Source organism: Eretmochelys imbricata, chromosome 5, assembly GCF_965152235.1.
Source record: "Eretmochelys imbricata isolate rEreImb1 chromosome 5, rEreImb1.hap1, whole genome shotgun sequence".
NCBI lineage: Eukaryota > Metazoa > Chordata > Testudines > Cheloniidae > Eretmochelys > Eretmochelys imbricata.
The window spans coordinates 46,672,103-46,693,389 of NC_135576.1; the positions used below are offsets into that span (position 1 = coordinate 46,672,103).

At 42.0% G+C, this 21,287-nt stretch overlaps 1 protein-coding gene across 1 annotated transcript; it reads right to left on the bottom strand.

The window, feature by feature from the left end:
• Nucleotides 1–1,178: 1,178 nt before the first annotated feature.
• CRHBP (corticotropin releasing hormone binding protein) lies at nt 1,179–19,439 on the bottom strand. The gene is made up of 7 exons (XM_077816309.1): nt 19,359–19,439; nt 18,785–18,878; nt 18,315–18,472; nt 13,925–14,135; nt 10,452–10,600; nt 7,536–7,653; nt 1,179–1,378 (listed from the first exon to the last, which is right to left on the bottom strand). The coding sequence occupies exons 1-7, from the start codon at nt 19,437–19,439 to the stop codon at nt 1,221–1,223; spliced, it is 969 nt and encodes a 322-aa protein (XP_077672435.1). The 3' UTR covers nt 1,179–1,220.
• Nucleotides 19,440–21,287: the final 1,848 nt, after the last annotated feature.

Consider the following 21,287-nt stretch of genomic DNA (forward strand, 5'->3'; position numbering starts at 1 on the left):
AGTGGGAGCAGATGACTGGTTGGTAGCTCTGAAAATCAGGACATTTGCTTAGGTGCCTAGATATGGATATAGGAGCCTAATTTTAGGGACCCACTATTAAAAATCTCAGTCATAATGTCACCAAGGCCTAAATTTAGCAGCAATAATTTCAAAGACATAAAGAATTAATCGAGAAGTGCTCCTGAGATACACTTGAGATGGAGCCTTATTTTTCTAAGGTAGGATAATTTGTGTAATGCTGATATTTCAATATACTGTCACTCTTCTGGAAACTTTGTACTTGGAATGGTAACACAACATCCCCCTCTTATGGGTAGGTAAAGGTCCAGGGACAAAAATACCTGTATTTGTAGGCACTTATACCCACACTTTCCTCATAGTGCCCACTTCGTTATCTTTACTGTTTAAGGTTTTTAATTAACTATTAAATTGGTGCTTACTATAAGTCTTCATATGGGTGTGCAACAGTGCAAACTGAATTTATGGCCATAATGTTACTTTAATGGTCCAGTTTTACAGTGACAGATGTCCAAGATTACCATTTCCAAAAAAACTGCACAAGATTTACAAAGTTAACCAGAGAGTTAAACAGCTTCTCAGACAAATGCAACATAAAATTTTGCCAACACTTTGAATGTATTTATTCATGTTTTGACTTGTATAAGGAAAAGTTTCCATGCTACAAATGTTTTTATTAAAAACAAATAATTAGAAATAAATAATAGTACATTTATAGTAATAAATAAGCAATCTTTGCACATACTAATAATGGATTTTCTATTATAAAACTGATGTACATTCCACCATATTTTTTCTTTTTGTGAGTGCATCTGATATAAAAAGGTAAAGTTGCTAATTGAATTTGATATTAATTTGTAGTTTTTATGAGTGCTCAAACTAGCTACATAAAGGATTTTCGCCTATGTCCTTTTGAAATAATAATTATATTGGGAACATGGTCTTCTGTTCTCTTTATTAATTTTGGATACAATAAAGGAACCCAAATATTGCAACAAAAAAGTATTATGATAAATAGAAAGATTAACACATTAGGTCATTTTTCCTGATTGGTCATGGGAACAGCTGTTTAATATGAAAAAGATAAGGATGCGTATGCCGTAGAAAGTTTGATAATACTAGTTAGTTAAAATTAAAAGTACATTGTTTATCAACCAAGACCATATTTTTGCTAGCAGCGTGAAAATGCTTTGAATGGTTTCTCAAATACTAGGGAAGCAGAACTCCTCAATGCTATTCTCCTTTCTGTTTTCCAATTCATATTGGTCAAGCTGATGATACTCAAATGACACACGATTAATATGCTTGCCACTGGACACCATTCGTAGTACAGTATTGTCACAGCCAATCTTCATTTGAGCTAATCAATGAAAAGATAGCATTTTACATTGTTAGGAATTACTAAATACAAATGTCTAAATATACAGTTGAAAGTATCCATTCTTATATATAACTTTCCCACTATGATGAACTTTTCACCTAGCTGACTGTAGAATGATGACACTACTGAATACAAGTTAAATATTAACAAAATTAAAAAATTAAATTTTGTATTTTTATTATTCATTTTTAAACGGTTTGACCATTTCACCAAATGTTCTATTTACTAATACTAATTCCATATGTTATTTCCACCTGTCCCCTTTCTATGTTTATGCCCTGAAATGTATATGAATGTTAAATGCCATTGATAATAATATTTAAAGGAAACCATTCCCAACCACGGAGGTGTCATTAATAAACCATTTGTGAAATATTTCCTATTGAAAAAATGACAGTTTTTAGGTGCCAACACCAAGAAGATTCTTCCTAATGTAAAAGGTGTGTTTAAATTCTAGTATAGCATGCCCAAGTAGGGAACACTCACGTTAGTCAGGTTTTCTTAAGACAACACTCCATAGGAGAATTCAGGATGAGAGTACAATGTGCACTGTAACACAGTGAATGGGGGAGTATCAAAACAGATGTCTACTTCAATCCTGCCTCTTTTCATTACAACAAAGTAAAAGGGCAGGGGCACGCATTGGGGGAAGATGAATTTATCTTTACTAAGAGGAATTATGAACCAATCAGCCTAAATTCAATACCTGGAAAGATGCTGGAACAAATTATTAATCAATTTGTAAACACCTGAAGAATAATAGGGTTATAAGGAATAGCCCAGCATGGATTTGTCAAGAACAAAACCTGTCAAACTAACTTAATTTCCTTCTTTGACAGAGTTACTGGCCTAGTGGATAGGGAGGAAGCAGTAGAGGTGATATATCTTGATTTTAGTAAGGGTTTTGACACAGTCCCACATGACATTCTCATAAGCAAACTAGGGAAATGCGGTCCAGATGAAATTACTATAAAATGGTACACAATTGGTTGAAAAATCATACTCAAAGAGTAGTTATCAATGGTTTGCTATCAAACTGTGAGAATGTGTCCAATTGTGTCCTGCAGAAGTCTGTCCTGGGTCTGGTACTATTCAATATTTTCATTAATGATTTGGATAACTGAGTGGAATGTATGATTATCAAATTTATGAATGACAGCAAGCTGTGTGGCGTTGCTAGCACTTTGGAGGACAAGACTGGAATTCAAAATGACTTAGTAACTTAGAGAATTGGTCTGCAATCAACAAGATGAAATTCAATAAAGACTAATGCAAAGCATGGCACTTGAGAAGGAAAAGTCAAATGCACAAATACTAATGGGAAATAACTGGCTAGGCAGTAGTACTAGAGAAAAAGATCTGGAGGTTATAGTGAATTACAAATTAAATATGAGTCAACAATGAGATGCCATTGCGAAAAAGACAGATGTATTAACAGGAGTGTTATATGTAAGACACAGAAGGTAACTATCCCACTCTACTCAGCACTGGTGAGGCCTCATCTGGAATATTGTGCCCGCTTTTAGATGTCATGCTTTAAAAAAGATTTAGGCAAATTGCAGAGAGTCCAGACGAGAGCAATAAAAATAATAAAAGGTTTAGAAAACCTGACCTATAGAGGAAAGATTAAAAAAAGGCCATGTTTAGTCTTGTGAAAAGAAGACTGAAAGGGGACCTGATAACAGTCTTCAAATATGTTAAAGGCTGTTATAAAGAGACTGGTGATCAATTGTTCTCCATGTCTACTGAAGGTAGGACAAGACGTAATCAGCTTAATCTGCAGCGAAAGAGATTTGGGTTAGATAGTAGGAAAAACTTTCTAAGTAGAAGGGTAGCTATGCTCTGGAATAGGTTACCAAGGGAGGTTGTGAAATCCCCAGCATTGGAGGTTTTTAAGAACAGGTTAGACAAACATTTGTCAAGAATGGTCTAGGTTTATTTAGTCCTGCCTCAGTGTGGGGTGGATGGACTAGACAACCTCTTGAGGTTACTTCCAGCCCTACATTTCTACGGATAGCTGATTATTTACATGGTTATTCCACCACATTGATTAAGAGGCATCAAGACATCTGTGTTTCCATGTTGCATTACCAATGAGTAAGGATATGATTCTGTCATGGACGTCATGGATTCCATGACTTTCTGGGACCTCCGTGACTTCTTCTGGGCAGGGCTGCTGGAGCAGAGGCTGGGGTTGGGTCAGCCCCCACCACAGGAGTACTGGCGGGTCTGGAGCAGCTGCAAGCCTGGGCAGTGATCTGTTTGTCATTCCTCTCTCCCGGGTATTTTTAGTAAAAGTCAGGGACAGGTTGCAGGCTTCTGTGAATCTTTGTTTAATGCCCGTGATCTGTTCCTGACTTTTACTAAAAATAACTATGACAGAATCTTAACCTTACCCACGAGGGAATGTCACATTTTCCTTACTATTAACCTTCCCTCATATCAAAAGGCAGTGCAGAGATATTCCTCATGCCTTCCTCAACACATCACCTTTGAAATACACACCTTTGTGCTATCCCTTTTTCAGAGCCCAAGCATGTCCCTTTTAGGATGAACCTGAGCTCTAAGATGTGATGATTGTTCCTAAAGCTTTATAGCAACACATTATGCTGAAACTTATCCATCCTGCTTCAAGTCAGTTCTATAGAATTTATGTTGTTGTTCATCTCTTTTCCCATTCTCTCACCTGTCCTCATTCCTTCCATCCTCACACCTTTTCTACACTTGCTCCCACTCTTTCTCCATTTCCTTTTCCCCTGTGTTCTATTGTACCTTCTCCCTCTCTCTTTTTTCTTCCTCTGCATCTCTCCCCTTCACAGATCAGTCCCTTCTCCCCTTCACTTTTTCCCCAGTTCTTGGTCTTCATCCTGTTAAGTCTTCTGTGCACTCAGAGTCCCCACTGAAATCAGTGGAACTTCTCAGTATGGAGGTTCTACAGTACTGAGCTCTGTCTTTCTCATTGCTTCTCCAATTATTCTGCTGTATCTCTCCATATACCTGTGTTTTCCAAATACGCATTAGGAGTGGCATCAGGCCCCAAACCTTGTCAGAGCTCATTGAGCCTGTTATTAAACCCTGCTTTGTGATGAGCTTCCCGAGGAGGAGTTTGGCATTAACCTTTGTAGACCATTTCAAGAACTCAAAGTGGCCTTTTGTATTTGGAGGGAGCCTGAACCCACTGGACTCCCAACCCTTCAGATTCATCCCAACAATATACCATTGTATGATTTCCCTTTCTCTCATTAACTGGAGCACCATTTCACAATGTATTCAAGAGCTGCCTTGGAAACAATATTACCTCATAGGAGCACTCAGCATAGGCTCAGTGACATTTTTTTTGTCTGAGACTTTAATTCTGTTTGCTCTGGTATAGAGAAGTTTTTCTCAAATGGTGGGTTGTGACCTCAAAGATGGATCATGAAAGGCAATTGGGGGGAGGAGGAGGAGATATCACGAGCTGCTGAATTACAATCTAAAGCAAAGAAAATCTCACTGCCCCATACACCCTTACTCATCACAATCAAGAGTTTTCTGTCAATCTCTCAAATCACATATCCACAAAAGTACATTATATAGGCTTATTATTATCCCACATACATTTTTACTCTTTCTTTTATAATAAATATAAGGAGACTGCAAAAACTTTTTACTTTGAATAACAGGTCATCAGCCTGAAAAGCTTGAGATAACGCTGATTTAGAGCTTTTCTAACGTCCCGCATGTTAGAGGAACTTATGTAAGCAGTACATTTTTTCTTTCCAAAGGAAGAGAAGGCTCTTAGAACTAGAGCTGGGTGAAATTTTTAGGACAAAGCTTTTTCATCAAAAAATGTAGATTCAGGTCGACCCCAAAACATTTAGCTAGTTTATACTGAATTCAGCAAATTGTTTTGGTCCGAACAAAACAAAACAATCTGAAAAAATCAAAATGTTTTGTTTTGACATTTTTAATGAAACATTTTAATTATTCCATTCAAAATGACTTTTTGTTTTATATTTTACATCAAAGGTATAAATAAGTTTTTAAAAGGTCTTAAAAATCACCCTCAAATATTAAACATTTCATTTTGGGTTGGACAAAATATTTTGTTTGACCTGAAATGTATATTTTTTAACTACTTTGGTTTGCCAAACTATTTTAAATATTTTGCTTTTGAGTCACCTTGAAATTATATATAATATATATATTTTCAATTTTTCGGTTCAGTCAGCAGACCAAAAAATTGCTTAATCGCATCGCACAACTTGGGACTTTGAGTAACATATGAAGGACTCCTCCCCCTCCACTCAGAACTTGCCTGCCCTATTTTGACCTTATCATGGTTGCTAGGAACATCCTTCTGTTGCAGTCCTTATTGACTATGGACATATCTGTAATAAGAATTTTTTTTTAATTGAAGCTTAACCCTGCTGTGGTTTCTAGTCTGTCCTTAAGTTCTTAAGTGCTGAAGGAATTGGCGGCTGTGATTGCAGAGCCATTGGCCATTATCTTTGAAAACTCGTGGCGAACCGGGGAAGTCCCGGATGACTGGAAAAAGGCTAATGTAGTGCCAATCTTTAAAAAAGGGAAGAAGGAGGATCCTGGGAACTACAGGCCAGTCAGCCTCACCTCAGTCCCTGGAAAAATCATGGAGCAGGTCCTCAAAGAATCAATCTTGAAGTACTTGCATGAGAGGAAAGTGATCAGGAACAGCCAGCATGGATTCACCAAGGGAAGGTCATGCCTGACTAATCTAATCGCCTTTTATGATGAGATTACTGGTTCTGTGGATGAAGGGAAAGCAGTGGATGTATTGTTTCTTGACTTTAGCAAAGCTTTTGACACGGTCTCCCACAGTATTCTTGTCAGCAAGTTAAGGAAGTATGGGCTGGATGAATGCACTATAGGGTGGGTAGAAAGCTGGCTAGATTGTCGGGCTCAACGGGTAGTGATCAATGGCTCCATGTCTAGTTGGCAGCCAGTGTCAAGTGGAGTGCCCCAGGGGTCGGTCCTGGGGCCGGTTTTGTTCAATATCTTCATAAATGATCTGGAGGATGGTGTGGATTGCACTCTCAGCAAATTTGCGGACGATACTAAACTGGGAGGAGTGGTAGATACGCTGGAGGGGAGGGATAGGATACAGAAGGACCTAGACAAATTGGAGGATTGGGCCAAAAGAAATCTGATGAGGTTCAATAAGGATAAGTGCAGGGTCCTGCACTTAGGACGGAAGAATCCAATGCACCGCTACAGACTAGGGACCGAATGGCTAGGCAGCAGTTCTGCGGAAAAGGACCTAGGGGTGACAGTGGACGAGAAGCTGGATATGAGTCAGCAGTGTGCCCTTGTTGCCAAGAAGGCCAATGGCATTTTGGGATGTATAAGTAGGGGCATAGCGAGCAGATCGAGGGACGTGATCGTCCCCCTCTATTCGACATTGGTGAGGCCTCATCTGGAGTACTGTGTCCAGTTTTGGGCCCCACACTACAAGAAGGATGTGGATAAATTGGAGAGAGTCCAGCGAAGGGCAACAAAAATGATTAGGGGTCTAGAACACATGACTTATGAGGAGAGGCTGAGGGAGCTGGGATTGTTTAGCCTGCAGAAGAGAAGAATGAGGGGGGATTTGATAGCTGCTTTCAACTACCTGAAAGGGGGTTCCAAAGAGGATGGCTCTAGACTGTTCTCAATGGTAGCAGATGACAGAACGAGGAGTAATGGCCTCAAGTTGCAGTGGGGGAGGTTTAGATTGGATATTAGGAAAAACTTTTTCACTAAGAGGGTGGTGAAACACTGGAATGCGTTGCCTAGGGAGGTGGTGGAATCTCCTTCCTTGGAAGTTTTTAAGGTCAGGCTTGACAAAGCCCTGGCTGGGATGATTTAACTGGGAATTGGTCCTGCTTCGAGCAGGGGGTTGGACTAGATGACCTTCAGGGGTCCCTTCCAACCCTGATATTCTATGATTCTATGATTCTATTCCATCTAGGGGCTGTAATACAGGAAACCTAAACACACTGGTTGAGCTCTTAACAGCTTTGATTCTCAGGTTCTGCTCCATATGAAGTACCCAAGCCTACCAGGAAATCAGATTTCTGCTGTACTCTACTGCTAATTAATTATGTCCTCATGCACAAATTTAAACAAAAGACGTTCTCACCAGAACCATGAAAGGATTGACACAGATCAGCTAGTGGGAACATCTTGGAGGGGTCTAATCCAGTTCCACCCAACAGCTCCACAAAATCTCCCACTCCTGCACAGCCCGTTGATGGTTTCTATAAAGACAGAGACAGAAGATACATTTTGAATATACTTAATAAATTAAACAGTCATTTAGATATCATTTAAATCAGTAGAGTTGTGGGCGCTCAGATCTGTAAAAATCAGGCCCCTTTTGGCCTGTTTAATGCTCTAATTTGAAGTTAGCAAATTTAATGTCCTTAAGAGACCATACAAGTAATCTATAGATGGATTTTAGCAATAGGAGTACCCAATTAAGGTTTTGGATCATGTTGGCTCTAACAAACCAAATCATCCTATCCAAAACAGTAAGATACGATAGCTGTGGTACTGAAATATATTACCTTTGCAAAGTTTAGTTAATTAACAAAGGTACTGCAATGAATTTTTGCTGCTAATATAATCCTAACTATAAATTCCACACACACACAGAGCTGTGCAAATAACTGACTTTTTGGTTCACTGGCAATTACGAAAAATAAAAAAATTAAAATGTTTCAAGTAGACCCTGAAAACAATTTTTTTTTTTTTTTTTTGCAAATTGAAAAGTCAGAAAAATTGTTTGGGGTCAAATGAAATTGTCAAAAAAATGTTTCATTTCAATGTTGAGAGAGAGAGAGAGTGTGTGTGTGTGTGTGTGTGTGTGCGTGTGCGCACGTGCCCCACTCTGTTTCACCATCCCATTACATTTCTAGGTAGTTGTCAGAGTGACAACTAACCAGGCTATGCTGCTCACTAAGTTAACTTACAGTGAAAATATCAGGAGAGCACAACATTCCCCCTCCATGTTTACCAAGTAGGGAGCATTGTGAAAGGAACAGAAACCCCATTTAGCTGACCTAAAATCCACTGGGGCAGGGTGAAAGAGGATTTTGGAGCCAACACAAAAGTCCCTTCCCTGCAATCCTGGGGAAACCCCTCAGTACATTTTGGCTTCTATGGACTGAGGGAGCTGGGGAGAGTCTCCTTCTGCAGCTTCATTGTCTTAGAAAACTGCGAAGATTTTCTTCTGTGGTTTAATGCTGACTGCCAGCGCTACCTTATACCAACTCCCATTCTGCTGCTTCTAGCTGTGCTCAGTTAGTTTCCCCTATTCCTTTTCCTGTTACAATCCCACGTCTGTCTGTTAATGATTAAGTCACACTCATTTTGCACACCACCACATGCCAAATTGGTGCAAATTACATTTCTAGACAACTTCTGCCACCATTTATGTGATTGCAGGCCCAGAGACTTCAGTGAGACACATGGGACTCCGTGTTGGACAAAAGAGGTGTGCATCTATTGGCAGGATTGGATCCACAGGCATTTTCAGCTAGTTTATAATGGGCAAACTCTGTTTTTTCACTTAGGAGACCTACATTTATTGGGGTTTTTTTGCCCTGGCAATAATCTAAGAACTATGTTTGTGGGAACACTCTCTCTCCTTGGTCAGAGACAACCATGTAAATCCATGCAAGGAGGGCCAGTAAGGCAACGTGATACTTGGGTACTTGTTTGAGCTGGATCCTCAGAGATTTAAGATATGCAGTTTATTTACTGAGTCACCCAGGCTCCCATAAATGTTCTCTTTTTTAAATTAAACTATCTCTGTGCCTCAAACAAAACAGCAATGGTATAATCAATATATAATGAGTTTTTATGAAATAGCAATGGTATAATCAATATATGATGAGAATTTATGAAGTGGTTAAAAATTATACTTCAAATTCCACAGCCTGAACATTGCTGTTACCTGCATGAAATCCAGTACCTTAGCTTTAATCATTTGCTGTTCTTTCCCATACGTTGTTTACACCCAAATCTTGACCCTATGGTGCTTGATATCATGAAGCTGGACAGAAACCAGGCCCCTTTCGGGACTCCATAGGTATGGAACACTATTGAAAACCTTTGGGCAAAGGAGCTCCAGAGAAGCAAAGAGCCCCTCCAAATCCATGGAGAGGCAAGCAGGTTTCTCCACAGCTCAGTGATGGAAGAGCATAAAGAGGCTGCACAACTTGAAGATTATCAGCTGGTAGTTCTGCAAGGCAGCCAAGACAGGAGAAGCACCCCCTGGGACAAAGAAATCTGCCCCACTTCTTCCCCCAGTCTGCATGTTATGGGAGGGAAAGGCTCTTTGCAGCAGTGGGTGTTCCTCCTGTTCTTGGAACCCTTCAGAACTAACAGCTGCTTATTGTTACGTTGTGTGTGTAATCCTTTTAAGCTCCTCCATGGCTGAGCTGTGGAAGAACCTGCTTGCCTCTCTATGGATTTGGAGGGGCTCTTTGCTTGCTCTGGGCCTCCCTCCTACCATACTAATAGGCTTAAATTATAAATGGGTCTTCTTGGGAAGACCTGTTGTGGTCCAAATGGGTTACTATGATCTTCAGAGGAATCCAGTCAGCAGAGTTTCCCCTGGCTCAACTCAAGGTACTAATTTTATACCATTTCCATAGATTTCAAACCACCCCAGGTCCAATTCTGCAAGTTAACAAGTCCCCTCCACTCCTACTGAAATAAAAAGGGACAGAGGGTTCTCAGCACCTCATGGGACTGGGTCCATTGTAAATAGATTCCTGCTTTTAATGTCTTTCATACTAAACACACCCATAACTACACAATATGTGTTACCCTTTTGCCTGTTTAGGACCATCACTACTGGTTATGTGAAATGCAGATTGGATGCTCTTTTGAGCAGAAGCTTGGTTTCTTATGAGATGCCTCGCACATATAAGGGGACTCAACATATTAATAATCGTAAATATACAAATGACACTCTGTATAACCTCATTATCTATGCTACACTCCAGCTGAAGACATTAATTTACTACGACACAAACAAACAACTCACCTTTAAATGGAGGCTATTTAAATGTCCCAGTATAAGGTCAGATATTTTTATCACCACTGGATAGATTATGGAAAAACTGCAGTTTCTGTGCTGATGAGGAATTACCAGGGTAAACCTTCCCGTAGGGGTCTGAGAGATGACATTGCAAGCTTCAGCACAGGAAAAAGATACAGTGTAATTAGTCACAATCTGCATACAGCATAGATTTAGACATCCAACTGTGTTCTAGACACTCTTGATGTAATTGCAGCTCACAGGCCAAACTCACAGGGCCAGATTCTGCCCCCTGGGACCTCTGCTGACTTCAGCAGAGTTATTTTGATTTACAGCTGGTGTAATCATGAACAGAATCTGGCCTGCAGGCCGTGTCATTACATTTCCAAAATAGGCCAGTCTGCACTCTTCACTGTATCCCATTTTCTCAAATAATGGATCCTATCAAAGAACAATTCATTTTATTACTATTTATTATAAATAGAATGCTGAAAAAAGATTCACTCAGCATTTCCTTTGGCTAGTACATGGTATTGTTCTCTAGCAATTGCCAGCATATCACTCAGAACGTAATATCACATGTCAAAGAACTTAAAGAAACTCCTTTTAGCTGAGTATTTTAGACTACATCTACACTGTAGCTGCGGGTATAATTAGAAGGTTTTGTAGATTATCTGAGCTACCTTTAATCCAGCTAGTCTGCTAAAAATAGCAGTGAAGACACGAAGGCCCGGGCTTGTGGTTTTGGGTTTGTTTATTCTTACAGCTCTGTAGTGCCTAGTGAAGACACTACCTATGCCGACGGGAGAGCTTCTCCCATTGGCGTAGTTACTCCGTCTCCCCGAGAGGTTGTAGCTATGTCTACGAGAGACGCCCTCCTGTCGACATAGTGGGTTAGGTCAGGATTTTCCACATCCCTGAGTGACGTAGTTATACCAATATAAGTTTGTAGTGTAGACCAGGGCTTAGCTATACTTGTGGGACATACAAGCCTGCCTGTCCTCCCCAGGTACATCCTTGCATTGCTAGCCCACACTGAAGCCTGCACCACCACATCCTCACTGCTATTTTTAGCAAGCTGGCTATATTAAAGGTAGTAAGGGTACATGTACACGAGCTGCAAATAATTCCCCTGACTGCAGTGTAGATGTAGCCTTAGACCTGATCCTGCAGCTGACTCTGCCTGGGTTGACTCTTGAATCTTCATGGAGTCCAATTGACTTCAGTGGGGCTCTGCATAGGGGCACGGGTTTCTTAGGGATTAAGACCTAGCTCTTTGGTCAGTATTTAATAATAAGCTACATATTACATGAAGTCCACTAGCTATTATCTTACATTATGTATCTATTAAAACATTCATTGATAGGCATGTTCTGCCCCCACTTACTCACACTGAAAGGGATCCCATTGAAACCAGAGGATGAATATTGGTTTTATTTTAAAATCTTCATTAAATTGATAGATTCAGCCATTACTGATGGCAGCTTACCTTGTGTCTCCGTGGTGCAGAGCAGCGACTGTTTTTGGCACACTTGTTTCTGCCATATTTAAGATCCTATATTTTCATTCCAAGGAATCTTTCACCTTTAAAGAGGATTTATTCTAATATATGGCTCAGACATTGCCCCTAGATCCACACAGAACCCACTTTGTGCAGCTCACCTCCCACCCTGCTCAATCCTGCAGGGGACCCACGCTCTGGTTCAGGGTCCACCATATGGAGCAGAAGGAGACTGGATGAGCTGAAGAGAGAAGTGAGTGAAACCGGGGGATCCAGGTCTCCCCTTATCCTGGCCCTGGGTGTTGTACTGTCATTTCCTCAGAACAGTCACAGGCAGGGGAAGGCTCCAGAGGAACCATGCTGCAGAGAAGCAGTGCCTGGTATCAGAGCCCACATGGAAGCACAAACCTCCCAGAGATCATCCAGATTTGGGGTCAGCCCCCGCAGCCTTTCATGTGGGGAGGGAGGAGATTAAACCCCACCCTTTCCATGGGGGATCCTCACAGAGAATTCCTTCCTCTGAGTTTCCTCCCATGCACAGGATAGTTTGGGCCTAGAATATAAAGTAGGGCATATTCAGTGTGGGTAAGGGTGGCAGAACTGCACTCTGAGTTAGAAGAAAAGGAGTACTTGTAGCACCTTAGAGACTAACAAATTTATTTGAGCATAAGCTTTCGTGAGCTACAGCTCACTTCATCGGATGCATGCAGTGGAAAATACAGTGGGGAGATTTATATACACAGAGAACATGAAACAATGGGTATTACCATACACACTGTAAGGAGAGTGATCAGGTAAGGTGAGCTATTACCAGCAGGAGTGGGGGGGAGCGGGGAACCTTTTGTAGTGATAATCAAGGTGGGCCATTTCCAGCAGTTGACAAGAACGTGTGAGGAACAGTGGGGGGCGGGGGGGGAGAATAAACATGGGGAAATAGTTTTACTTTGTGTAATGACACATCCACTCCCAGTCTTTATTCAAGCCTAAGTTAATTGTATCCAGTTTGCAAATTAATTCCAATGCAGCAGTCTCTCACTGGAGTCTGGTTTTAAAGTTTTTTTTTGTTGAAGAATTGCCACTTTTAGGTCTGTAATCGAGTGACCAAAAAGATTGAAGTGTTCTCTGACTGGTTTTTGAATGTTATAATTCTTGACATCTGATTTGCACATTGGCCAAACTGGACAGTCTCTATGTAAAAGAATAAATGGACACAAATCTAAGGTGCCACAAGTACTCCTTTTCTTTTTGCAGATATAGACTAACACGGCTGCTACCCTAAAACCTGTCGCTCTGAGTTAGTATGTTTATCAAATGAATAGTAACTGGACTGGGTTGAATAGTAACTGGACTGGGTTGGCAAATAAATTGTTTGCTGAATTTTGTGCTGTTTTAAGTAAATATTTTTCATTTGGTCAGTTTATAGATCTGTGCAAATCATTTAAAAACACTGCCATAGAGTAATTTGACAAAATTCACCATGTATTTCAAATAACATATTTGAATATTTTTTCTCATTACCTACCCAGCTCTAGTCATTTGCCAAATTTAAGATTCTTAAAGTAATACCATTTACTCTTATTGGATATATTAACGTTATAGATTGGAACAAATCTTTGAAATAAAAATTCCTTGGATCTTACATATAGCAGGCTTTCTTAAAAAATCTCTCGTATTTCACTGACTTTCTCTCTTAATGTGAGACACAAGCTTAGCCTATATAAGTACTTTCTAAACCAGGTCCTCAGCTGGTATAAATTCTCATAGCTCCATTGAACAATGTCACTTTACAGCAGCTAGGAATCTGGTCTTCTAAGTCTATCAATTTACTGAAGACTTCAAAACGATTTCAGAGAGCGTGGTTTTAAGTTTACCAGCTTCTTTTCAACTGTACTGCTTCATGATAATTGGTTCTTTTTGGTTCCTAATCCAAATGTAGCCCATCTGACAATCCAAGTGGCAATATGAAAATCAGACTTACGGAAGAGGTTGTCATTTTTCTTTATTGTAAATGTAAATCCATTCCCAGGTTCATGAATCCTGAAGAAGATCATTGCCACATTCTGGGATGACCTGATGCTCCTACGGATGTTGCCGCTTTTGCAAAAATCTACATATCTTTCTGAAGTAGGGAGAGGATGGTCCAAAGAACTAGGAAACTTCTCACCTTTGAGTATCCAGCCATCAAACACCTACAGGGGTTCAGTGATTCAAAGAACAGTTCAGGTTTGTTACCATTCTGTCAGCAGTCTCCAGACATGTCAAAGATTACAGAGTGTAAAAGATGTAAAAGAGGCTCCAGTTTAGAGTTTTCCTCTAAAGGTGGAGTTTGACAGTAAGATTTTCAAAAGCACATAAGGGAATTAGGAACACAGGACCCATTTATTTTCAATGAGCTCCTAACTCCCCTGGATGTTTTTGAATAGCCAACCCTGAAACTGATCCTTCTCATAATGATGCCACTTCAAAAAGGAAAACAAACTTGCATTTTACAAATCCTTGGCAGAATCCAACCCCTCCCCCTCATGTTTAAACACTAAAGGGATTAAAAACCAGTCCTTCCTGACATTTTTACAAAGGGTCTTATGTTTTTCAGACCCCTCTGCCTTCACAAGGCAGTGTTTATGACCTTGATATATCTCATAATGCTTTGTGCTCCTGGAAATAATATCAGATCTCATGGGGGATCAATTTTAAAAAATGCTGAAAGATAACATTATATTTTGCATGGTGGCAGCTGACAGAACAATGCATCTTCACAGTCAACACCCATTCTCTGAAGCTTCCTGCCTGGCTTTGCTGCCCTGTCTGATGCTGCTCCCCACCCTCTGTGCATCCTATCCCTCTGCTTCCAGAGCCCTGTTACCTCTCTGGTTCTGTAGCTATGCCCTTACCAGCTCCTCACCCTTGCTGAATCCATCTCACCTATCCTTCCCTCTCGCACCAAACAGCCTTCCAGTTACCTGTGGAGGTTTGACAGTCAGAGTTTCAGTCCAACAAACCAGGAAAGTTTGGGTGAGATTCTGAGGAATTGCGTGTGTACTATGTTGTGGGTGGTTGTGTGCTGGTGGTGAGGAGTCTGTGAATGCACTTGAGCACTCTAATCTTTGAGGAGTAAGGTCTGTGAATGGAGTCTGGTTGGGATTCTGATGCTGCTTTACCTGGTAATCACCTTGTTTTTTGTTGGTTGTGCTGGGAGGAAAGGCACTTTTGCAGCCTTATCAGCAATTTAACAAACTTTCTTGTGTGGGTAGGTATTGGTCCCACATCAAAGGCACGGAAATGCAGCTGTATTCTAGGTCAGAGAGTGACTAAGTATTTTAAGATTATATAGAGTTCTATCCTGCAAACTCTACTTGCAAGAAGATGACTGCTTCCATGAATAAAGGTTTTCAGAATGATGTCCTTAGATGGTTAGGTCCTATTTATACTTCAGGGGCATGTACCATGTGTTCATATTATTTACATTTATATTATGGCAGCCACAGAGGAGTCAGCCAGATCAGTTCTCATTGTGCTAGGCCCTGCCCACAGACGCCAAGTAGTAGACATTCCCTGACCCAAACAGTTTACAATCTAAACAGATAACACAGAACAGGTGGGTGAACGAAACAAGTTGATGGCGGGATGGGATAACAAAAATAATATGCTAGCTGGTCCTTGGCCAATGAATAGCAATAATCCCAATTTGCCACCTGCCTCACTCTTATTCTTGTTATCTTCTGTCTTGCTCAGTGCTCTTCATACCATATGTACCTAAAAATAATGCTTATATTAGCGATTATCTTCTTGGTAATTACTACAAGTAGATCTCGTATTATAATCCTAATCCAGCAATACCAAACAGACTCAACTAGTAGTGGATTTGTTGATTTTTTTGACACCAGGTGTTTAGTCCAAAACCACCAATGAAATTAGAAGGATCTGTGTTTCTATATTCCCTGTGGTTAAAAGAAAGTAACTGCTGATGTTTCAGTCAAAGCATGTATATAAATGCATGTATTTTATGTTAGAGACTGTACTTTTCCCAGGGCTAATGTTGATTGTATTTAATGAAGGGAAGATGGAGTGAGAATCTCATGGTTTAAAACTATCTTTTTTTATTATTATTCCATTATTATTACTGTTCCATTATTACTAAGCCAAGCTTTTGACTGACGTCATCTAGCATCAATGTCAAACATATGTCACCATCTCAACCTCTAACTATTAATTACTTTGATGCCTCTGCCTTTTTCCACTTGGAATGTTTTAATGCTTGTTTTTAATTGGATAGAAGACATTCCTGAGCCCTGGCACTTCATCTTGAAAAATCAGCATGATAAATCTTCAGTGAAGAATTCCTGCCAGTATTACTGCTTGTGCTAGGCCAGACCTTTTTCTTTCTGTGCCTTTCCTTTTAATGAGGGAGACACGGTAGGTGAGGTAATATCTTTTATTGGACCAAAGGTACAAGTTTTGGAGCTTCACATAGCTCTTCTTCAGGTCTGGGGAAGGTAACCAGAGTGTCCCAACTTGTATTTAGCTTAGGCACGCTGTTAACCTTCCCCAGAGCTGAAGAAGAGCTCTTTGAAACTCCAGAGCTTGTACCTTTCACCAACAGAAGTTGGTCCAATAAAAAATATTACCTCAACCACTTTGTCCCTTTCTCATCCTGAAACCAACTGAGCTACAACATTTCCTTCTCATCTCACTCTGAGGCTTGTGCTGACCATGAAAGAACATAACAGTAAACATGGCATCAAATTTGCCCTTACGGTGTTCTGGGAAAATTTGTGAGAATACTGTTTGTCAGAGCCAAAACAAATTAAGTATCTGCACTGCAATTAGCTTAACTGAGCAACTACCTTTTGAGCCCTGATTCACTTGTCTTCTCATTGCTTTTACTCAGCAAGCCATTACATGCTTCAGTGGTTTTCATGTAGAGCACTTAGACGCTAAGGGCCAGAACCTGCAAGCATTTAGTGAGGAATCCTTATGCTTATAGGGAAAGGCTTTCTTACCTAAGGATCAGGCCCCAGATCTTCTAGAGCAGCAAATCCTTATCAAGTGGCTACATGTGGGTGTTAGAATATAAGCAGGTAAAGCTGTTTGTAAGAATTGTGAAACTCAGAGTGTAGGTTGAAGAAAAGCCACAAAGGCCCCTAGTGAAGTTCTGTCTGAATTTTTCTGGCCCCAAAGAAAAGGTCCAGTGTTAAATGCCATGGCTCCACAGGAGGTCCCCAGTATCACTTCTCCCCTCCCCTATCATCACCCACTGGCAATGTGATCCCTGTGGAGATACCAAGATGGGAGAGACTACAAAGGAGTAATACAGCAGGGAACTGTATTTCCATGGGGAAGTCAAAAGTCCAAGGCCTGACTTGGTTCCTTCCACACCTCCTCCTTATTTCCTGTCCTCATCCACAGACCCCTGCTGGGAAAGAAGAGGGTATAGCCCCCTCCCATGTTAAGATTAGGGGACACCATAAGGTCATGACCCAGGCACTTTGAAGCCTCCCTTGGTCTCATTAACTGAATTAAGTACTTGGTTTCAGAGTAGCAGCCATGTTAGTCTGTATGCACAAAAAGAAAAGGAGTACTTGTGGCACCTTAGAGACTAACAAATTTATTTGAGCATAAGCTTTCATGAGCTACAGCTCACTTCATCGAATCCGATGAAGTGAGCTGTAGCTCACGAAAGTTTTTGCTCAAATAAATTTGTTAGTCTCTAAGGTGCTACAAGTACTCCTTTTTTAAGTACTTGGTGAAAGTTTCTCCCTGGTGTAAGGCCATTGAAGTCAAAGTTTTCCAGTGATGTTTTCTTAGTTCTTAAATATAATTGACCATGAGTCATGGAGTTCATTCTGTTTAAGGAGAATGCCATGAAAAGCTCCACTGGAGCCATTTAAAAGAAAGAAAGCACCAAGCCCCTCATCAGTAAACTAAAGCTACATGCTTGTGCAGTGAAAATCCTCTGAGAGCTACAGTAATATCAACAGCATTCGTGTGATTCATCGTGTTACAAAAGCAACAACAAAGCAACACTAACGAGGCTACCTGGGCTTCTCTTTAAAACCGATCACATGAAAACAGGGAGGAAGAAACAGCCAGGGGTCCTCTGTGAGAGTGCTGAAACGTTTGCACTGCAGTTTAACAAGCAACTCCGCCTGCATCATGATCAGATCTTACAGGGGGAGAGCTTCAGAAGCGCCTAAGGGGGTTAGGAGCACAAGTACGAATGACAGTTACTTTTTAAACCTCTGAAACACATACACACACACACACACACACATTTCCCCTCCATCCCCCCACACCCATAAATGCCATGTCCTGTGCCTGGTTAGTATATGGAGGACGGGAGTATCACCCATATACTGCCAGCCTCCTACCTTCAGGAAGTCTCCCCCTTGGCAGTCAATATTGACGAAGTCATAGTCTATTGTGATGAGCTCCTCGGGGTCTCCTATGAAGAAAGCGGCACAGTGCAGCTGGGGCTGCTCGGCGGTGAAGGTGAACTGCCCCTCCACGCTCAGCATGTCAATGCACCCTGGAGAGACAGAGGCTGCGTCTCAGCGCCGCTCCCGCAGGGGGACCCGCGCCCAGCTCCCTCTGGCCGTGCTGCAGAGAGGCACCCCCGGCCGCCCCCCATGGGGAGAGCTGAGCTGGGCGGGAGTCGGGCTTAGACCTCCATGCCCAGGGCCCAAGCTGAGCACCCCATCTCCCACTCCCTTAGCCAGGAGCTCCCCACATCACGCGTGTCTGAGTTCTCACCTCAGCCTCCTCCTTCCCCCCAGTTCAGACCGCCCGCTCTGAGCTCTCCCCGGGCCTCCCCCCTTAGCCGAGAAGCGAAGAAACTCACTGAGCGCCCGGTGGTAGAGCTGCCTGCCTGACAACTCCCGCTTCAGGTCTGCGCTGAGGAGCAGAAAGGGCTCGTCCTCGCCAGCACCCCTGGCCTGGGGAAAGGAAACACTCGGGCAAGAACAGCCTGGGCCAAGGGGACATGGGCTGACGGCAGCAGCCCTCCCTCGCCCTGCACCCCCCTGACACAGGTGTCAGCGAATGGCATCCCGCCCTCCTCCACAAATGGGCCCGCGCAGACAACGCTTCGTCTGAAACTTCCTGCCTGTCACGGTCTAAGGCAGCCGGCTCCAGAGGGGACCCGCGCTGGAGAGAGGGCGCGAGCAAGCCGGGTGCACGGTGAGTCTCTCAATCCCTTAGCCAAGCTGCCAGCCGGCTGCGGGAAGGGGCACTAGCTGGGGACATGGGGAGAGGACATGCTGCCTTTAATGTTACCTCCAGTCTGCTCCGAAGGCTTTGGAAGGGAGTGGGAGGGTAGAGGAGACAGGCAGGATGCCCTAAACCTGGAGCAGCGAGTTGGAAGAAGGCTGGAGAAGGTGTGATGAGCTGTGATAGGTGCCAGTTGCATTGCTCACCTCTAGGTATCTGGTTTCCCCCTTGAGGGCTGCCAAGAAGATCAGGATGCAGTGGCACTGAAGTCTGAAAGCAGAAGCCATGCTGGCACTTCCTCTCTGGTCCCTGACTCTCTCTCACTGTCTAAGTTTTCTTTCTTGTCTGTGCTGATAGGCAGCAGCCTGTGGGGTTCCTTTGACAGACCCTTTTTATAGAGCTGTTGGGAGGGGAGGCACTTGGTCCCTGTACTGCTAGGAATTCAGTTACCATGGGTTACCCTATCTCAGTGACAAAGTACGTGGGTATGACGAGGGTCCAAATCACAGCCACAAATTTCCAAGCCAGTCTAGCTCTTCTCATTGGCAGCTGTCTTTTCTACTTACCTGTCTGGCATAGTTAAACAGCTACAGGGAGAAGCGCACTGTCCCTCTGCACCTACTAAATGTGGGACTGATAGTTAGAATTAGCCCAACTGTCCAAAGGCAAAGCAGGAAACAAAGAGCCTCGCCGCATCCCTCTCCCCTTACATGGAATTGCACAGGAAAGGCAGCAGCAGCATCCCACACTGAACCAGAACCTGTTCATACCTATATTAACTGGACCCTCTGATTTCCTGGGTGTCTGCAATGCTATCAGTGCCTATAAGGGCTCTTACCAATGGTTTGCTAGACTCTGAGATGCTTTGCATAGTGTTATATGAACATGAATTGATTATCCCTCACAATGCCCTTGTGGAGGAGGTAGATAAATGGGGTCTTCTCTCCTAGAGATGTTTCAGAGTAGCAGCCGTATTAGTCTGTATCCGCAAAAAGAACAGGAGGACTTATGGCACCTTAGAGACCAACAAATTTATTTGAGCATAAGCTTTCGTGAGCTACAGCTCACTTCATCGGATGTAAAAGCAGGTGCATACTGCGTAGAACAAGGTCTCCCCCAGCAGCAGCCAGAGACCTTTTCCTTCCCTCCCCTGCCTCTCTTGGTTGGGGGCAGCTCCTATGGGCAACAGGCTCCATATGACTTCCTCCAGTCACAAGGACTCCGTGGAGGTAAAAGTAAGGGGCGGGGGGAAGGGAGGGCAGAGCAAGTCCCAGGAAGCAGCAGTTTCCCCCAGCAGCTCACTCATTAGGAGTTGTCCATTTGAAGGGATTTATATCATCAGAGACAATAGTTTGAAGTACTTTACTAATCACTGGAATTCAAATGAATTTCTTTATTAAGTGTCACACAATTCCTATTTTAGAGTTTACTTTCATGTAACCTGTTTCTTCTTATTCTGTATTTAAACCTATGGTTTTGTGTTGCATCAAAAATCTTCATAAAGAAATATAAACCGATAAATTGTCTCCCCATGTTTTGGCCTCTCCAAAAATGGCTTGTTTCTAACGTCTCATGCATTCAGTTCACATATGACTTTTAAATATTGACTTTTTTTTGTTTCAAAGTTATCAAAACTGGTCTTGTGAACGGAGTAATTAATTGGTGGCTGACCCCGCGTTTGCAGATGATCCTAAACTGCTCAAGATAGTTAAGACCAAAGCAGACTGTGAAGAACTTCAAAAAGATCTCACAAAACTAAGTGATTGGGCAACAAAATGGCAAATGAAATTTAATGTGGATAAATGTAAAGTAATGCACGCTGGAAAAAATAACCCCAACTATACATGCAATATGATGGGGGCTAATTTAGTTACAACTAATCAGGAGAAAGATCTTGGAGTCATCGTGGATAGTTCTCTGAAGACGTCCACACAATGTGCAGCAGTCAAAAAAGCAAACGGGATGTTAGGAATCATTTAAAAAGGGATAGAGAAGAAAACAGAGAATATCTTATTGCCCTTATATAAATCCATGGTACGGCCACATCTTGAATACTGCATACAGATGTGGTCCCCTCACCTCAAAAAAGATATACCCGCATTAGAAAAGGTTCAGAAAAGGGCAACTAAAATGAT

What these genes read in the sequence shown, in the direction of transcription:
- CRHBP (XM_077816309.1), bottom strand. Translation starts at nt 19,439, where the DNA reads ATGGCTTCTGCTTTCAGACTTCAGTGCCACTGCATCCTGATCTTCTTG. An exon ending in AAGGGGGAGACTTCCTGAAG is followed by an intron (nt 14,136 to 18,314) that starts GTAGGAGGCTGG and finishes GAACCCCTGTAG; the next exon opens with GTGTTTGATGGCTGGATACT. An exon ending in TAAATAGCCTCCATTTAAAG is followed by an intron (nt 7,654 to 10,451) that starts GTGAGTTGTTTG and finishes CTGTCTTTATAG; the next exon opens with AAACCATCAACGGGCTGTGC.